General features: G+C 38.7%; 1 protein-coding gene across 1 annotated transcript in view; it reads left to right on the top strand.

Annotated features, from left to right (window-relative positions):
- Positions 1 to 19,938, top strand: part of Necab1 (N-terminal EF-hand calcium binding protein 1) — a 167,482-nt gene that overhangs the window by 72,842 nt on the left and 74,702 nt on the right. The window contains exon 5 of the mRNA XM_051160563.1: positions 4,803 to 4,900. Coding sequence (XP_051016520.1) covers positions 4,803 to 4,900 — 98 coding nt within the window. The remainder of the gene's footprint in view (positions 1 to 4,802; positions 4,901 to 19,938) is intronic.

Below are 19,938 nucleotides of genomic sequence, written 5' to 3'. Positions count from 1 at the left end.
CTTTCTTTCCTCTATAATAATTAAACTTGATTAGTCATCTACTCTGAATACATCGAAGAATTTGAACAGTGGCACCTCCCCCTCACTTTTAGCAAGAGAACTGATTGGGCTTCAATTCAACAGAATTTCTTTATATTTTAAAAATTCAGTGATTATATTCATAGTCCTGTCATAATCCTCTTCTCTCCTGTAGGATAGGCATTTTTATTTCTATATTGCACCTTCATTTCCCATTATTTTGTGACTATAAAAATAAATATTTAAGTCGGATTTTAATCAGCACCGAGGCTTCAGTGAAGGCAAGTAAAATATGTCAAGTCACATCTCATCCAAGTTCCCTGTAAGCGTGGGAGGGTGAGGATTGATTGACAAAGGAGATTTCATGCACTTTCCCATAGAAACCAGCTACAGAGTCTAGGTATCTAGCTGTCAGACTCATTAAGCTTTTACTTAATTTCTCTGTTAATTAAAGTAGGGATCCAAAACTCAAAACTATTAAAATATTACTTTAAAATACCTTTGCAGTCTAACTTGTGAGAAAAATATGTAAGTAACATCTTAATTAATAATGCTGAACTGCCATTGGTGCCTGTGGAAGGTACCACTGAGATAGAAAGGGAATTTTCGTTATGTATGGTTCTTCAAAGTATATTTTTCTGTTTAGGGCTTTCTGGGCTGTTCACCCATACTGATCAAACCCCTTAGAATAATCTTTACTGGAACGTTCTGATTGAGCTCTTCAGGTTATAGGGGATTAAGCCTTGTCTCTCATTTCACTTATTTCTTTTTCTTTCTGGTTTGCAAACACAGAGACACTAGCAGGGAAGTCATTTGGAATCAGGAGAGAATGCTTTCTGGGCCCACTTATTCTTCTTAAGCCAGATCTGAAATTCAACTTAGAAGACTGAGTTATAGAAGAAAATCCAACATCCGGCACTACTGATTCCGTGCAGTGGGGAGGGAGAAAGTAGCCTCTCCTTAGCATTCGGTTAGTGAAGGTGATGTGCTCATATGCACGAGAAGCCAGCTTGCTTTCTAGAAGGTAACGGGCTTAAAGCATCCATTTAGGAAGCGCATTCTGTTCTTCCATTACACCCAGTGTCGGGGCTGCTCTCCCAAAGTCCTTCACATCAACGGAGAAAAGCCGGTCCTAAGTTTTCAATAAATGGTATTTGACCATTTTCCTCCAAATCCATGAAAATCATTCGTATATTTCAATAAAAGTGGTTTTTATTTTCCCCGGAAAATAATTCTTGTTACCCAAAGACAAGACTTTCGAGTGGCCAATGTCTGCTCCAAATCTATTGTTTTTCAATGACATGATTTAATGATAAAATGCAATTCACTGGCACATGCTGTCATTGTGATTTAATGAATAAATATGAATGGTAGTGACAGGAATAAATAGGTCATAATTCCAAAATCTGCCATTTCCTCTTCTTCCCTTTACTCCACACCTCGGTCAGATTCTTGGACCTTAGTTCATGATGAAAACCCTCCTGACAACTAGCATTGCCCTCGCCTCTTGACAACTTCCCCATCACTCCCTAACCATCTACATCACACCCAGGTCAAGTCTGTGAGAAAAGCTGTAGGATGTCACTCTTCTCTTCAAATTGCTTTACTTACATGTTGCACAGGGCCACTTTAAATTTAATTTTCACGTCATAATATGTAGAATCTATAGAAAATGTTGATTTCTGGGCTTAGACTTAAGGTTTCTGATTTAGCAGATGGGACTTTAATAATAATCAATTCCTAGCAAGTTCCCTAGAGTGATACTTCCAAGATTTAAGTGTACCCATAAATCACCTGATGTCTTATTAAAATGCATTTGTGAGTCAGCAGGTCAATGGGCCTGAGATGGTGAGTGTTTGCAAGTTCTAACTGCTGATCCACAGAGAAGCAAAAGCAGTGAAGTGCTGAAGGACCCGGTCACAGACAGTCAAGAACACTGATCTCAGTTTGAGGATAAAAGGTAGAACACCAATCAACGAATGCTTATTGTTTTTAAATTATCATTATTATCTGTACGATTACTATGCCCGGCTAGCAACCAATCAAGACAAAGACACGTTATATTTTAAAATCGCCTTAGTTAACCTGGGGCAGGGCAGACATTAGTCCTTTATTCTACTTCCCATAGCAGTTTACCTGCCCCACATACCTGCCGCAATCCTATGTCATCTGCTTCTAATAACTTCTGTCAAGCTACCTCCCATCCATAATCCCAAATACTTCCTAATGTTCTTCATCTGGGCCGAATCTCCATCTATGCCAGCATGTGTTTCTCTTCCATCTAACACATGGTGGCCTTCTTTCTCCTCTCGGGACCCTCTCCTCATCTCTTCTTCTTCTTCCCAGGATTCCTCTCTCTCCCCTAAGCCAGGGAACCTTAGCCACACTTCTAGTTCCTTTGCGCTGCCCAGGTGGGATGGCTTTTTATTAATTAAAAGGTGGGTCACAGAGACAGCAAGCAGTAATTAGCATCAAAATACATCAGACCATCCCCCAAGAGCTCCTGGCTTGTGCAGCTTCCTCTCTGGCCTATGGTCTTAGCATCTTGCTATGACAAAGCTTCAGTCACACAGAGCTTCAACACCTTGGCTGACTTCACAGCACAAGCTGTTATCCAGGGCTGGCATTGTAGCTAGTTCTCTCACTTCTCAGAGTTACAGTCACCGCTAGCATATCACTTACAGTGTGGTTGTAACCTCTCTAACTATGTGTGAGTTGAGATGAACAAATGCATGAATGAAGAAGGGGAAGATCCCATCTGAGGCCTCCAGGCTGATGGTTTCTTTTTTTTTAATTAAAAACAGATTCTTCTCTCATCATAACCCCTTTGTACAAAATCTTTAAAACATGAATTTTTACTGCTTATATGTAAACCACTTCCATCGTCGTCTTAATTAACAAGCTTATCTTTTCTGCATTTTTCTTTTTATGTGGTACCTATTTCAACTTCATGTTGCTTCTATCCTGGTACACATTTTCCCATCTTATGGATTTCCCACAGCAATATTAACTGCATATTGATTAATGTCCATATTGGGTAATGTTCATATTGGGTAATGTCCACATAGATTTTATTTACTATAATCACTACAAACATATAACAAACACCTTTGTCAACTCTATCAGAGAATTAATAGCATAACCAAGACTTAAACTGTTACTTTTTATTTAATTAAATAGTATTTGTAGCTGGGTGCGGTAGCACATGCCTGTAATTCAAGCACTCAGGAGGCAGAGGAAGGAGTTTTGCTGTGAGTTGGAGGCTAGCTTGGTCGACAAAGCAAGTCCAAGACAGCCAAGGTGACACAAAGAAACCCTGTCTCAAAAAACTAAAAAACCAAAACAAAAAAAGAGGAGTATTTGTTCATTTATTAGGTTATTAATCCATCCCTAAAAAGGATGTGTCACAATGTTTTCTAAAGATTGCAAAATCAAGAATGTACTTTGCATAATCTAATATATGATTTTTAAATTGATCATTATTTTTAATCTATGTCTGTGTAGACTGCATTTTGACAAGAGTATAGGATGATTATGTTTCATTGTTTTTCATTCTCAGAGAAGCATATACATCGGCTACAAAATCAGTCAACTCCCCAAGTATTTTAGTTCTTTCATTTTTGAAACAAAGTCTCCTGTAATTCAGACTTGCCTTGAACTCTCTATGTCGCTGAGGATGACCCTTGAATATCTGACCCTTCTGTCTCCAGCTCCTGAGTGCTGAGTTTACAGGCATGCACCACCACACATGGCTTACATGGCACAGGGATGGAAACCAAGGCTTTGTGCATGTTCAGCAAGCCCACTACCGAACTGATCTACATCTCGGGCCTCTTCTTTGTTAATAACAGTGTCAACAATGCCATATTTGGAGTATTAAATAATTTAATAAAAGCAATTTTCAACAAACATGTTACAGTGTACAGTGTACCCCAGTAATTGAAATCTGCATGTGAGTTTATATCATTTTAGTATAATTTTTAAGTATTATGATACATTACAGAAATATAATAATAAATAGTAGTTAATCTGTAGATGGTGTACAAGAGTGGTAATGGCTTCATAGTACATGACAGCTTGCTTTTTCTAATATATGAAGGTTTGTGAGGAATGGATGTCTCTGATTTTAGAAATATATAGAGTTCTGTAAATGAAATTTCCCTTTATATTACATTTCAACTAATATGAAATTATTTTGTGTGCCATATTTTCATTTTAATCATAATTTCCAAGGCTTTACTTATTCCTAGCAATGGAGAATATGATAAGCATGACTTTTGTTCCTTTGAAATAAATTGCTGGTTTATTTATTAAATGTATTAAAAGTAACTCATGTCTTTATGGGTAGAGTTGCAACAGGCATTCCTTGTGATTTGCAGCATCATACCTTAAGGGAAAACTAACCTTCTTAAATGTTTTCTAGAAGAAAAATTTTTACATTTTTCTCAAATTGCTATCTTTGTGGGATCTGTAATAATATACTGTCAAGAATAATATTTTATTGACTCAACCTTGTCATCACACCCTGAGTCATGTTTTTTCTTTTGTAAGAAAGAACACTTTTATGGGTAATTATAATCAGCTAGGCTTCTTTTTCTTTTTCTATTTCACTTTTCTGGTAAAATTAGGGTATGGCTACCTTAGTTTCATTTGAAAGATTTCAAGTTTTCATGTATATAAAGCCAACATTTTGCTGATTTATGAAGTAAGTTGTCAGTTGAGGTTTTTGTTTTATGATTATCTAAACCCCAGCATAATTTTATTTTAATATTTTTACTTCCCAGAATATTTTTCTCAGCATTTGGGTGAATATGAGAATGTACTGGCTGCACTTGAAGACTTGAATCTCTCCATCCTGAAGGCAATGGGCAAAACAAAGAAAGTAAGGAGGTGTCAAAGATTACTCTCTAGAACAACACATTCCTTGAAAAACAGTGTCTTCAGAATTATATGCATTTCCTAACCTATCATGAAAATATAGATTGCTTTTATCAGTGATGGTTCATTCTTTTTAACATAGACTGTATTCTTCTTTCACAGTACAATGGCTAGTATTAACTGTGCGCTGGAGACTATTTTGTGCTGAGAACAAAGATGCCCAACGTTGTTCTGGCAATTCTTAATATGGTGGGAATGCATGTGTGTAATTAAATACATTATTATATAACAGAGAGGAACCCAAGATGGAAAACTTAGTTCACACTGAGATAAATAAGACCTGAGAATTTAAAGTCAAGACAATAGTCGTTAGACAAAGGAGAGATAACATCATGTACAGAATGTCTGTGTCAGAAATGACCTAGGCCACTCAAGGAAATAAAAATTAATAGTAAGGCTAAAGTTCAGAAAAATCAGAGATTGACACAATGTGAGATGAAACTGGATTAGGGCAGGGCCGCATCTTTCATAATGTCACCAATGCTAAGGATATAACCCTACATATAGAATGCAGATAAGAGGGTATTTCAAGCAGAAATATGGAAGCTCGTTCATCTTTCTGAAAAAGTACATGAGAACTAGCCTGCAATTAAGATAAGAATACAACTGTGTAGAATCAGGAAGATGAATAAGGATGCTAGTTAACCAGTATTTGGAGTACAAATTGGTAGGAAATATAGAGAGTAGAAAATTAATTGCACGTGCTTGGTACAATAGCTATGGGATTTGGAGAAAGATTGGATCCATGGGGTAAAATAAGGGTGTATTCCAGATAAATTTAATCTTTAGCTTGAGTACTTGGGTAGTGACTTTACCATGACAGAATGCTGACAGAGGACCAGCGATGAGTGTGTGATAACTAAGTTTTTATTGACTCTACACTGCCTTTATGGTGTCTAAAAGGAGACAAACCATTAGAGAAAGAAACTGATTTATTATCAGTAACATCTTGAATTGAAGTTCCGAAAAAGAACTTAAGTTGTGTCATCTAGACAAAGGGAAATGACTAAAATGAGGAGAGAATTTAACCCTGCTCAATAAGACATTACAGCTTTTGATGATGATAGGAAGAGAAGGAGCCAGGAAGGCTAAGGATGGAATGGGGATTTTAAGGCAAGCCAGGAGTATACGGTATCCACAAGTTGAAGAAAAATATGTTAAAGCCTGGAGAGTGATTTAATGTTGACTGCTATGTTCAAATTTAGAAATAGAATTAAAATTTTAATTGTCAGTGAATTAAGTGGTGCATTAGCATTTAAAATGCATGGCAAGTAAAATGTTTTTAATGCATACATAGAATTTTTCAATAAAGACAACAAATCTGTACAATGAGTGAAACCTGATATTCCTAAAGCCACATGAAAGCCACTGAAACGAAATTCTTTAACACGGGGACATTTATAGCAATGCAATTTGGAAACACCAAAGCACATGGACATAAAGGCGAGCTTTTAACAGAAGAGGCACTGAACTGTTTGACCCATTGGGAAAATCAGCCATGGATTTAAATAGGGAAAGAGAGACTAAGAAATCTGTGGTAATAGTTGCTGCCTCAACAAGGAAGGTCATGGTAGAGCTGGACAGTGACCAGTTGGAAAGTCATGTAAGAACCACTTGGACTCTCAGACCCCATCCTCTGCTCAGCAGTGGCTTTTTGTCAACCAGGGTTGACATTTGTAGATATTCAAGGGTAAAACATTATCTCTTGTCTGGGGCAGTATTAGACATAATTGTGGGATTAAGTAAAAGTTTGCATCATAAATGAAAAGGCATCTACTTTTCTTCTCACTAACCTCTAAGAGTTTGGGCAGTGCACCCTTTAGCAGACAATCCCAACAGTACAAAATGACAAAACTAAAGATTCATAAAGGTTATAGTCTGGCAGTATCGCCTTTCCTCTAACACTGATGAACATTTCCCTAACCTTCCTAACTGATAAGTATGTAATCTGTCCAGAAGAATCACCAGATTTCTTATAGAGAAGGCAGAGATACAAATAGGACCAAAAGAAAGAAATAAAAACAGAGGGAGACAGAAGAGAGTTAACATAGGAATTATGCGGGAAAATAAAAATTTTAAATGTTATCTTTTGCCCCTGGCAATGGAGGAAGAGACATCTTATTGGTCAGAGACAGAGAAATGACAGTTCTTTGTTCATACTATTTTCATGCTTGACTTGGTAGCCAAAGCTGTTTTATGCCTAGGACACATAAAAATCAACTAAACTCTCTATGCTTCACCTAATGTTTGACTATTTCAAATCACTGCTGAGTGGAGCCTCTGAGAGGACAACTCTGTTAGGCTCCTGTCTGCAAGCATAGTAGAGTGTCATTAATAGTGTCTGGGTTGGTTCTCTCCCATGGGGTGGGTTTCAGGTTGAGCCAGGCATTGGTTGGACATTCCCTCAATCTCTGCTCTATCTGCTCTGTTTTTATCCCTGCATATCTTGTAGGCAGGGTGAGTTTTGGATCAAAGTTTTTGTGAATGGGTGGGTGTCTCCTCCTTCCACTAGGTATGTGGGTCCTCTAGTGAGGGTAGCAGGGGCTGTCTCTTACATGGACTCTGTTGCCTGCTTTTTTTACCACTTCCCCCCTGACAGGACAGCCTTGACAGGCCACAGGGAAGGAGGAAGAACTCAATCCTGATGTGACTTGATGAGCTGGAGTGGGTGGTAGGGGGTCTCCCCTTTCCTGAGGAATAGGGGATGGTGGAAAGAGGAGGAAAGATAGGACTGGGAGGAGAGGAGGGAGGGGGCTATGACTGGGATGTAAAGTGAATAAATGAATAAATTTATAATAAAAAAACCAAAGCTTGCCTGGAGGAGTCGGGGCAGTCCTTGAGGTTTTACAGCCCTGTTCCACTTCCTATCTGCTCTTTACTTCTTGTTCTGTGAGATCTAAGAAGGTAAAGAGTCCCAGGCACCCAGTTATGGCACCATGTAGCTGTTCTCTTCGCCACTGTGCCCTTTTCTGCATGGCACACAGTCTCTTCAAACTGTGAGCCAAAATAAATCTGTTTCCTCATAGGCTGGTCCTTGTTAGATCTGTGGAGACAACAAAGAGAGAAATCAGCTAATACAGCATGACTGTCCTCTTCCATTCATTCTTTAGGTCTTTGCTTTAGCGGCCTCATTCAGAACTTGGCTTGCTACCCTGTCTACACATTTTCGCCTGTGTTACAAAATCCACTTGTTTGCTGCTATTGACTATCTCAATGAGTAACAGTAACTTTAATTTAAAAATATTGCTGTAGGAAATAAAAGCAATGTATTTATTTATTTATTTATTTATTTTACTTGCCACACTTATCATAAGCCCTGGAAAGGTCCTCCCAATTTTTAATTTTCTTGCTGTTTTAAATGAATGTTTTAGTTAAAGAAGCATTCATACAGTTTTTTTTTTCATCTAAAAACTTCAATTCCATGTAGAAAATATGTTTCTAAATTCTAGAAGCTTTCAAGTTTCTTTTAGTAGGAAGATAAAAGGTAATATTTTCGTATAAATATGCACTAAAGTCCTGTTCGCTTTGCTTTTTCTTGCATTTAATACAATGAAGCTTTGTGACATTTAAACCAAGGGCAATCTTTTATTTTTATGTCTTAAGTTGAAAAAAAAATTGGCATTGACGTGTTTGATTTATGTAACACTGCTTAATCTATGAAAACATTTTTAATAAAAGAAAACGTGAAACGGTAGAAAATAAAATTAGAAATTATATCTTAGTATGATAGCTTAAAGATGGGTGAAATGCAGGCATCCCAAAACCTTTCAAGCCACTGGTGACCTGTTATCTTCTCCGTACTGCCAGCGTGAGGAAGTATGCTGACCGGCAGACAGCATTTCTCTTTTAGAAACCTGGTGTATTTTTATCCAGATGAAATGTACTGTCTCAGTAGGAAGGACTTACATATGATCTTGAAGAAAAAGTGAAATACAAGCCATTTGTGATATCTTGACTGGCAGCACATCTGTTTGCCGTATCACAGAAGAAAAGAAAATGAGGTCTGTTTAAGTCAAGCTCCAGGAGATGACCCAGGAGAGATACAGTGTGCCATGGCCTTTTCCTCTCCTTAATCTAGCCATCACATGGTCTTCAGGGGATGCATTAGATAACTGTGCAGCCCTATCTGGAACAAAACACAGTAGGTGAAATCCCTAATGCTCATTTGGCTTGCCTCTGTAAAAGCAGAACCCTCATCCAATACTGACAGACTTGGTTGACTCACTTCCCTTCTGTCACTTCTTGACAGAGTGAGTAATAAGCTGCTGTACAGCATCAGCATGTGGTGTGATTGTAACTCCAAAATGGAAATGTAGAATTATGATGAAACAAGAGTTTATCATGTGCTGGTATGCAAATATGGGATGTTCCCTGATTGGTGATTGATAAGGTTTGGAAGGTTATTAAAAACAAAAATGAAGAACACTGTTTTTGAAATGATATTTAGGATGTGATAGTTACCATATTGAATATTATTATGAGGATTTCTAACTTTAAAATATGCTTATGGCTGTCTCAGAAAAATGGGAATAGTGTTTCCTCAAGACCCAGCTATTCCACTCCTTGGAATATACCCAGAAGATGCTCCAACACACAACAAGAAAATTTGCTCAACCATGTTCATAGCAGCCTTATTCATAATAGCCAGAACATGGAAACAGCCTAAGTGTCCCTCAGTAGAAGAATGGATAAAGAAACTGTGGTACATATACACTATGGAATACTACTCAGCTATTAACAACAAGGAATTCCCGAAATATGTGGACAAATGGATTGAACTAGAAATGATCATCATGAGTGAGTTAACCCAGAAGCAGAGAGACTCAAATAGTATATACTCACTTATATCTGGACACTAGGCCAAGGGTCATGTCTCATGAAAGTCTTCACTTGCCAGGAAAGTAGGATAGTGGTGAGGACATCCTAAGGCGAGAGAAATATAGGAGATAGGGAAATAGATGGACCCAGAGGGTCCTAGAAACCTACAAGAAGAACACTATGATGGGCAGATCTGGGCCCAGGGGTTCTGCTCAATCTATTGCACCAACCAAGGACAATATGTATAGTCATCATCAAACCCCTACCCAGACCAAGCCAAGGGACAGAATATTCTCCACAGTTAAATGGAGACTTGGGACTGACTTTCACATGAACTCTGGTGCCCCATATTTGGCCATGTTCCCTTGATGGGGAGGCCCAATGGCACTCAGAAGAAGAATAGCATACTACCAAGAAGAAACTTGATACCGTAGCATCATATTCAAGGGGAGGAAGTCCCCATCAGTCACAGTCATAGGGAAGGGGAATGGGGTGAAAGCGGGAGGGAGGGAGGAATGGGAGGATGCACGGGATGGGATAGCAATTGAGATGTAATATGAATGATTTTATTTTTCAATAAAAATAAAACATGCTTATGAAGTTTTTCATCTGGAACTCAATTATAAGTAAGGACATCCTACAGAATGTCTTTAATATTTAGGTAAATTAGTCTCAATTTCTGGAACAGTCAGATGTCTGTCATTCTTGGGGTCACACCCTTCCTAGAGTCAACTCTAGACGCCTTGACTTCAAACTTTCCCTCTCTCCAGTACCCACATTTCCTAGTATTTAGCATCTAAGCCTCTCTGAGACCTGTAATTCTCTCACTATTTAAATATTGCAGTATTTTCTGAATTGTATTTTTAATACAAAACTGAATAAATATTAATGATTCTTGGTTTTATCATCAAAAAATACTCCTCCTTTCAGGCAAATATGAAAACTGAAGTCATGTGTCCAATAGGGAAGTGTCTATTTAGGCACATAGAAGATAGGCATTTCCATCTTTTTTTATATACTTTTTTTTATTTTTTACATATACATTTACATTATTACACATATATAGAATAAACTACATACAGCAAGAAGAACCACGAAACAATTAGGAATTACAGTAATTTTACATTCATAATGTTTTAGCTATTTTTATTTGACAACCTTGAAGAAAACATTTTCTTATCTTGGTGAGTCTAAAATTCTGAATGTAAATCAACATCTATCATATCTCGTCTCTACCAACTTAAAACATCTATCTAGACCTAAAAACATCTTTACCTCTAAATAATTAAGCCTAATTGTAAAACTAAACTATTTGGTCTTCAACCTCATCCAAGACTTGAGAAGGAATAAAATTAGTTACCTGAGTAAACAGGAAGTGCAGGTTAGCAGCTCCAAAATGAGAAAATGACAGAGACAGTTTGCCGCTGTTCAGTCACCCAAAACTCTCTAGACCATTGGAGCATCATCTTCAGCCTTCTGGCCCAAAATATCTGACAGACATATTTGTGAGGCAGAAACTATTGAGGACTTGCTTACCCTGTCTTGGCAGAGTTTGGCCGTCAACTCTGCCTGCATCCGAGCTTGCCCATTTTCAGGCAGAATTCTTTCTGTGGCAGAAACAAGGACATTTTGCCCGGTGGCTTGTTTACCACATTTGAAGCCATCTCCATAAAAAGGTTTTTTGATGCTCATCAGCTTCTCTGAGGTAGGCTGGGTGTTACCAGGAGTTAACCTATCTTATTGTCAAAGGATCCTTAAAACAATAAAAAACATCTTTAAATGCCATATTCGGTAGGACTCTGAGGTTTTTGGAGACTTCATCTAAGTATTTTACCTTGTCTATCTATAGAATCATATCTATCTGTTACACTTAGGGTGTATATTTGTGTTATAAAAATAGACTAGTAATTGACATGACTATGATTTGATCAATTGAAAATGAACTTGTATAATTAACTATCCTAAATAGACTGCAATAGGACTTTCAAAGTATTGGAGGTAGACCTTGTATTCTACTTGAATGGTATGGCATTTCCATCTTTTGTTGTTTCATTATTATCCTTTGATTGTTCTCTAAAATAAAATGGAAGTTAGTTCTTGGACTTTATGGTGAAATATTTTCCAAACAGCTTATTTGATGCCCGTTTGTTCCTCACTATTTTTTATGTGAATGTGTATAGTGAGGAGGCCATGGATATCACAGGCATGGGAAACAACAGAAGGGTCTTGAGGCCATAGATGTAGCCATGAGAGAAGCTCTGGTCCAGTCTAAGTTTTAGAACCTTCTATGCAGACTTCTGCACAGTACTTGGCAAACAGTAACACTAGGCTCTTAGAGACGCCAATCAATGGAATTGTTAGGGCACAGTTCTCTTATTGGAGGCACTGGCAAGCCTGAAGAACTCTGCATAACTGCTGGTCCAGAAACTAACCACTCTTCTGCAGAAGACCCCACCACCTCTCATACTTGAGTTGATGATTCATCCATGCAAAGATTATCAACAAGGTGATGGCTGAGAGGGCAGAGAACAGAGCCTACAGCAAAGGCTGGACTGCTCAGAACTTGTATTGCCTCTTCTTTGATAACAATAGTATTGATACTTTCTTGCCATTGCTGAAGCCCGACCTTATTCCTGGGGGCTGACATGACTTCCTGTACCTAAGTGACCAGCTTAGGGCTACTTGTTCTTCTCTGCTGCCAGGACAGTGTTTGAGTGCCTATGAGAAAAATGAAGATGAGGATGCTAGAGAGATGGCTTGGTGGCTAAGAGCACTTGCTACTCTTGTGGAGGACTTAGGTTAAGTTCCCAGCACCCCTTTAGCTATTCTTCTCCATCTTCCACTCATTCTTGTTCTGCCTCTGAGATCACTATCACCACACAAGTCATGACCTCTTTTCTTTTTTCTTTTTCTTTTTCTCTTAATTTATTCAGAGTGCATCTCAATTGTTATTCCCTTACTTGTAACCTCCTGTTCCTTCCTCCCTCCCTCTTCACCCTATTCCCTTCCCCTAGGTCTTTGACCGAAGGGGACCTCCTCCCCCACCATATGGTCACATCCTATCAAGTCTCATCTTGGTAGGTTGCCTATTCTTTCTCTGAGTGCCACCAGGCATCCTCACCAACGGGAAGTGGTCAAATGTTGACACCAGAGTTCGTGTTAGAGTCTGTCTCCGTTCTCCACACAGTGAATAATGCCCTGTCCATTGGCTAGATCTGAGTAGGGGTTCAATGTTTACTGCATATGTTGTCCTTGGTTGATGCAGTAGTTTAAGTAGACCCCGCCTGGGTCCAGATCTGCCCATCATGATGTTCTTCTTGTAGGTTTTAAGGACCCTCTGGATTCTTCTATTTCCCCATTCTCCCATACTTCTCTTACCTAGAGGCCCAATAAGGATGTCCTCACATCTATCCCAATCTCCTGGTAAGTGAAGACTTCCATGGGACATCCCTTTTGGGCTAGTGTTCAATTATGAACGAGTATATACCATATGAGCACTTCTGAGTCTGGGTTAACTCACTCTGTATGATCATCTCTAGTTCCATCCATTTGCCTGCAAATTGCAGGATTTCCTTGCTTTTAATAGCTGAGTTGTATTCCATAATGTAAATTATACAAGTTTGCACTCCCACCAGCAATGAAGGAGTGTTCCTCTTTCTCCACTTCCTCACCAGCATGTGATGTCACTTGAGTTTTTGATCTTAGCCATTCTGGTGGGTGTAAGATGGAATCTCAGAGTAATTTAGATTCGCATCTCTCTGATGACTAAAGATGTTGAGTATTTCTTTAAGTGTTTCTCAGCCATTCGATATTCCTCTGTTGAGAATTCTGTTTAATTCTGAGCCCCATTTGTTAATTGGGTCATTTGGTTTGGTGGTGTTTAATTTCTTGAGCTCTTTAAATATTTGGATATTAGACCTTTGTCAGATGTAGGGTTGGTGAAGATCTTTTCCCAGTCTGTAGGCTGTTGCTTTGTTCTGTTGACAGTGTCTCTTACCTTAAAGAAGCTTCTCAGCTTCATGAGGTCATATTTATTCATTGTTGGCCTTAGAGCCTGAGCTGTTGGTGTTCTGTTCAGGAAGTTGTCTACTGTGCAATGAGTCCCAGGCTCTTCCCCACCTTTTCTTCTAACAGATTCAGCATCTCTGATTTTATGGTTAGGTCTTTAATCCACTTGGACTTGAGTTTTGTGCATGGTGATAAATATGGGTCTAATTGCATTTTTCTACATGTAGGCATCCAGTTAGATCAGCACCATTTGTTGAAGATGGTATCCTGTTTCCATTGAATAGATTTGGCTTCTTTGGCAAAAATCAAGTGTCCATATTTATATGGATTTATTTCTGGATCTTCGATTCAATTCCATTGGTTAACCAGCCTATTGCCACGCAAGTACCATGCTGTTTTAATTACTGTTTCTCTATAGTACTGCTTAAGATCAGGTATGGAGAATACAACCACTTTGGAAATCAACCTGACATTTTCTCAGAAAACTGGGAATAGGGTTACCTCAAGACCCAGCTATTCCACTCCTTGGGATATACCCAAAAGATCCTTCACCATACGACAAGGACATATGCTCAGCCATGTTCATAGCAGCCTTCTTCATAATAGCCACAACCTAGAAACAACCTAAATGTCCCTCTTTTCTTTTCAAATGACATATGACCTTCACTTTTCTCTCCTCCATTAAGATCTCTTCCTCCATTTTCAAGTTCATCCTTCTACTTTTATGATATAAACATAGATACACAGGCACACATAAAGCTAGCTTCTTCACGGGAGAGAAAACATATGCTATTATTTTTCTGATTTCAGATTTTCTTTTTTACTTCACATGACAATCTACAGTTCTATCCATTTTCATGAAAATATCACAATTCCATTTTTCTTTAAGTCTAGATGAAATTCCATTATATGTATGTAGCACATTTACTTTATATATTCTTCTGTAGATAGACATGTAAGCTGGTTCATTTCTTGAATGTTGTGCAACAATAAACATGGGTGTACAAGTATTTCATGATGTGTTGACTTAGAGTCCTTTACTTATATACCAAGAGTGCTACAGGCTTGGACATATGGTAGTTGTATTTTTAGGTTTCTTAGGAACCTCTACAAGGATTTCTATAGTGGCTGTACAAATATGCATTGATGCCAGCAATGAACAATGGTTCTTCCCTGAAATTCTTGCCAATATTTGTTGTCACTAATTTCTTGCTGTAAGCCATTCTGAATTGGATAAGACAGGATCTCAAAATCATTTTAATTTGCATTTTCCTAGAAGCCAAGAATATTAAATATCTTTCCAAATATTTATTGGCTATTTGTGGATCTTTTTGAAGAGAAACCTAGGAGTTGTTAGCACATTTATTGAATGATTTGCTGTGTCCTGGTATTTACATATTACAACTCCTTATGTAGTTTAAATAGTATCCTTCATCTGATGGTAAGCTTATTTCTCATTATTAAGATTACTTCTTCACTATGGTGATTGTTTTCTTTGTTGTACAGAGCATTTTAATATTATGGAATCCTATTTGTCAAATTTTATGCTGATTCATACACTACTGGAATCTTTTTCAGAAAGTCTGTGGCTATGCCTGTATCTTGAAGTGTTTTCCAATAATTTTCCTATAGCAGTTTTGTGTGTGTGTGTGTGTGTGTGTGTGTGCAGGGTGATCTGACACTATAAAACAAGTGTTTTAATGTTTTGGAATCTATCATACAAATCTAGCTCTGTGGCCAAGAATATGGTCTCATTTATAAAAGTTTCCATGGGATTCTGAGTTTTCTGAATAGAAAATTCTCAAGAATCTTTCAATACTAAGAAACCTTAAAAACAAAATAAGATAAATGTAAAATGAAGAATAAAAATACAAAAATAAGACATTCTATTAATTAAATAATCACAAATGAAGTCAAATACTACTAAAAGCATATAACAGTTAAAAATGGCAAATACATGGGATGAAAAAGAAAAATAATAGAAGAAAATTTGCATAATAGTCAGAAAAGCATAAGGAAAATTAAATGTATATAGAGGAGGAATGAAAATTTTAAGGTTTCTGTAGTTAAAATAAAATAAAGTTTAAAATGTTACTTTTTGCAGCAAAAGAATGAAAGTGGAGGCCTGGGGTGCAGTGGTAGGGGCGAGCTAGAGAAAAGAGAAAGAAGTATTAGATTCTATTTACTAGATCTATTTATTTATTAGATGCATGAAAATTAGAAATACCAGTTATCTGCATTGGGGGGCTGGGGCGCAGGACAGCTGACTGTGGGCTCTTGTTTCCTGTGGTTTATTGATATGGCGCCTGGACTGCACAACTCTCCAATGCCTATCTGAGCTGTCTTGTCTTCAGTAACTACCTTCTGCGCACACCGAGGGCCTCTGCTGGTCACATTTCGTTTGAAGTCTGAGGGCTGATGATTTTCCTGCAGTCCTGTCACTCTAGATTGTCTCCTCACAGAGCAGCCGATATTCTAGCTGCAAAGTGTCTTCCAAGAACACTGGAAGTGACAGAAGAAAACAAAGCACCCACTACAAACGATTCTGGCAGAGGACTTACCTTCGTACTTCTGCGTCTGATAACTGTTGACCTTCCTAGTGGAGGGACGCAGCCGTGGGTGTCCAGTACTTCACTGAAGCTTCAGAGCTTTCAGACTGTACAGCAGTGTGCGACAGTTGGCCCAGCAACTGATCACCCGACTGACCTCAGATTCAGGCCTGTCAATCCCAGTGTTAGTTTCATCTGGGCCACAGTTCCCCTAGACCTCTACCTCAGGTAAAATACAGACGCCATAACTTGAGGATCTTCTGCATTCTCGGTCCCCCTCAGGAGCACAGTTGTTGTTTTTTTATTTTGGTTTGGTTTTTTTGTTTGTTTGTTTTTTAAGATTTATTTATTTATTAACTATACAGTGTTCTGCCTGAATGCACACCAGAAGAGGGCACCAGATCTCATTATAGATGGTTGTGAGCCTCCATGTGGTTGCTGGGAATTGAACTCAGGACCTTTGGAAGAGCAGCCAGTGTTCTTAACCTCTGAGCTTTCTCTCCAGCCCCCAGGAGCACAGTTTTAAACAATAGATTCCTTCCCAGCATAGCTTTTCTGCCCTCCAAGTCATGAAGAAAAATGAACGAAAGTCCTCTCACGGCTGTTGTGTTCTCCCTTCGGTGGACTCGCTGTCTTGTTAACACCTGCAGCGTTTGGATGAAGTCTTCCTCCATCTTATGCACTGGGCAGCCACCCATCTTGAGCTCAGTTTGGATTGGTTCTTCAGGAGCTCACTTAGCCTGTCCTCTCTCAGCACCTTGCAGATGTGCTGTCACTACATTGGGGCCTTCCAAAAGCTTCCTCGTTCTCACTGGGAAAAGAGTCTCTTTCTCTGGTACTAACTCCTAACCGGATCACGTGTAAGCAGCTTCAATTCCATCACCTTACTCAGATGTTTTAGTAACTCTTGGTAACATCCTGCTGATGTGTGATACACAGATGATAGCATTCCCATTTGAAAAGTGAGGAAACAGAGTCACTCAGTTATTAACTGGGTTACTGAGACCACAAGGGTAGATTTAAACCAAGAAATAGTCCCTTACAATTTGTATACTTTTTACATTTGTGTGTGTGTGTGTGTGTGTGTGTGTGTGTGTGTGTGTCCGTCCATCCACATGCTTGTAGTGGCGCATGTGTATGGGTCAGTGGACAGCTTGAGAGAGTTGGTTCTTACTGGAACTCAGGCTTGCCAGCAAGAACCTCTACCACATGAGTCATCTAGTCAGCCCTTATTTTTTTTATTTAAGGTTTAAATAACTTTACCTTTAACATTGCAATTATAAAATCCTAACTTACATCATTATGAAAACTTTCTAGTGTTAGATATTTTGGATTTTCAAACAATTGAGTGTTCAGCTGTGGAAAGATATGGAGATGTCTAGCCTGCTTCTTATATTGTTCTCATATACACCTTTTTTTGTAAGAAGAAAAGTTTATTTTGACTCACAGTTCAGCCATATAACAAGGTAGGAAAGCAAGGTGGCAGGACCTCTTCCTGTCAGCGGCAGCAGGTAGCTGCTGGTCACATGCTGGCAGGTCAGGAAGCATAGACAGAGAATGACAGAGCTTAGCTTTTTATAAAAATTAATCTACTCAGATTACATCTCACTTGTATCTTCCCATTCCCCCCTCCCTCTTTCGACCAATTCCCCTCCCCTAGGCCTCCTCCCCCACCATATGACTGGGTCTCATCCAGATAACCTGCCTCCCCTTCCTCTGAGTACCACTGGGCCTCCCCACCAAGGGGAAGTGATCAAATTTGGGGTACCAGAGTTCATGTCAGAGGCCCCACTCTGCCCACAGCCATGGAGAATGAGCTGTCCACTGGCAAGATCTGAACAGGGGGCCTAGGTTTACTGCATGCAATGTCCTTGGTTGGTGCCACAGTTTGTCATACACACTTTTTAAACAGTAGAATAAGTAAGTGTCCAGAGCTCAATGCAAGAAATTATGGCTAGAAACAGATGATACTTAAATGATTAAATAATAACTAAGTACTGAAATTACAAGACAGGGCAAAGTTCTAAGCAGAGGAATTAGTCGATTTCTGTAGTTTGTTGTTGTCAGAGAAGATTGAACTTTAACTGGGAAATGGGACGTTACATTTTATGTCAGACAAGTAATATTTAGGCCTGCTGTACTGCACATGCCTATAATTCCAGAAGTGAGGGGCTGAGGCAAGAAGAACACGGGTTCAAGGCCAGCCTGGGCTACAGAGGGAGTGTCTAAAAGTTAAAGATGTACTTAGCTTTCAGCTTGCTAAAAAAGATGGAAAATACACTCTTCCAAACATAGCGCAGTCAAGAACAGTAAGCAAACACTGGTGGCCTTCCGAGCTATGGATGAGGTCCCAAAGCATCCAAACAGGAGTCCAGCTGACCTGTTTTCCAAGCAGCCAGGCAGCCTACGTGTGCTTCTTGACTAATTCATTCCTTCGTCCTTTCAGATCAAATCCGATGCTTACTGTTTGCAAATGTTTTTTAACACGCCGACTTTGTGTGAGGGTTGACTGTCTTGTCCCACTGACAGACTGTGTCTGCTAACAGCACTGTACAGCGTTTCACTTTTAGAGACTTAACACACTTGAAAATCCAAATCCTCCTTTGTTTTTCTAGTCCTAAGATGCTTCCCTTCATTTTGCCATTTTACTATACATTTTGTAATAGGTTTTTGCTCTTTGCATTTACAACCTTTCACTAGAGCTGTTGAGATTTGTACAAATTTCAAAATTTTCCCATTCTGAGGGAACTATGTAGAGCTTATTTTCATTTTCTCTGAGGTTCATGCATTTTTCCACTTATTCAACCTTCCTTTTATCTCTTACTAATTTTTAAATAATATTTAATACTGGTTCAAACATTTTCTTAGATCAGTCCATCGAGAGTTTGTGCTTTGGTCCCTCATAAATGGGGGGCCCCTATCTTCATAATTTAGCAATACTGTGATAGTGGGAAGTGGTTGGCTCTGATGAACCCCCTTGGTAACTCTGTTAGCCACTCTTCTGAGCAGCTGCCCCATCAGTAGTGTGGACATCCTTTGTTGCTGTTCTAGGCTTGAGCCCTGAGCTCTGGTGCCACTATGAAGCTTGAGTCTTCCAGAAAAACCACCCCATTTTCATAGTCTTTCGCTTCTTCTCACAGCTTCCCCCACTTTTCTAATCAGAAACTGTAAACTTTATATTCATTGTTATTCTATAAGGTCTCAGTCCTTTGTCAGTGCCACAAGGCAGTAATAAATTCTCTCTCTCTCTCTCTCTCCTTTAAAGTATTGAACAAACCAAGCACAGTTTTTAAAAGATTAAGCTACTAAATATTATATAGATGAGCATGTAAGACTTCAGTGGATTCCTTACATTTCTTAATTCAAAAGACAAGAAAAATGATAAAATAAAAATATGCATTAAATTAATTGCTAATGCATCAGTGCAAACAATGAATATACCTGATATTAAATAAAGAGAGATCAATGTCTCCTGAGTGGTCAGGAATGAGAAAAATCTTCCATGAGCAGCAAAGAATGTGCAGAATTTTAATCAAGAACAGATAGGAGAGCCAGTGAGTGATGACATTTCTTTGACCTTTTAAAGAGACACTTTTCAAGGCTGGTT

This window comes from Acomys russatus, chromosome 2 (assembly GCF_903995435.1).
Source record: "Acomys russatus chromosome 2, mAcoRus1.1, whole genome shotgun sequence".
In the NCBI taxonomy this organism is placed as follows: Eukaryota; Metazoa; Chordata; class Mammalia; order Rodentia; family Muridae; genus Acomys; species Acomys russatus.
Note: the sequence above shows the minus strand (reverse complement) of the source record. Positions and strands in the feature narration are given on the sequence as shown.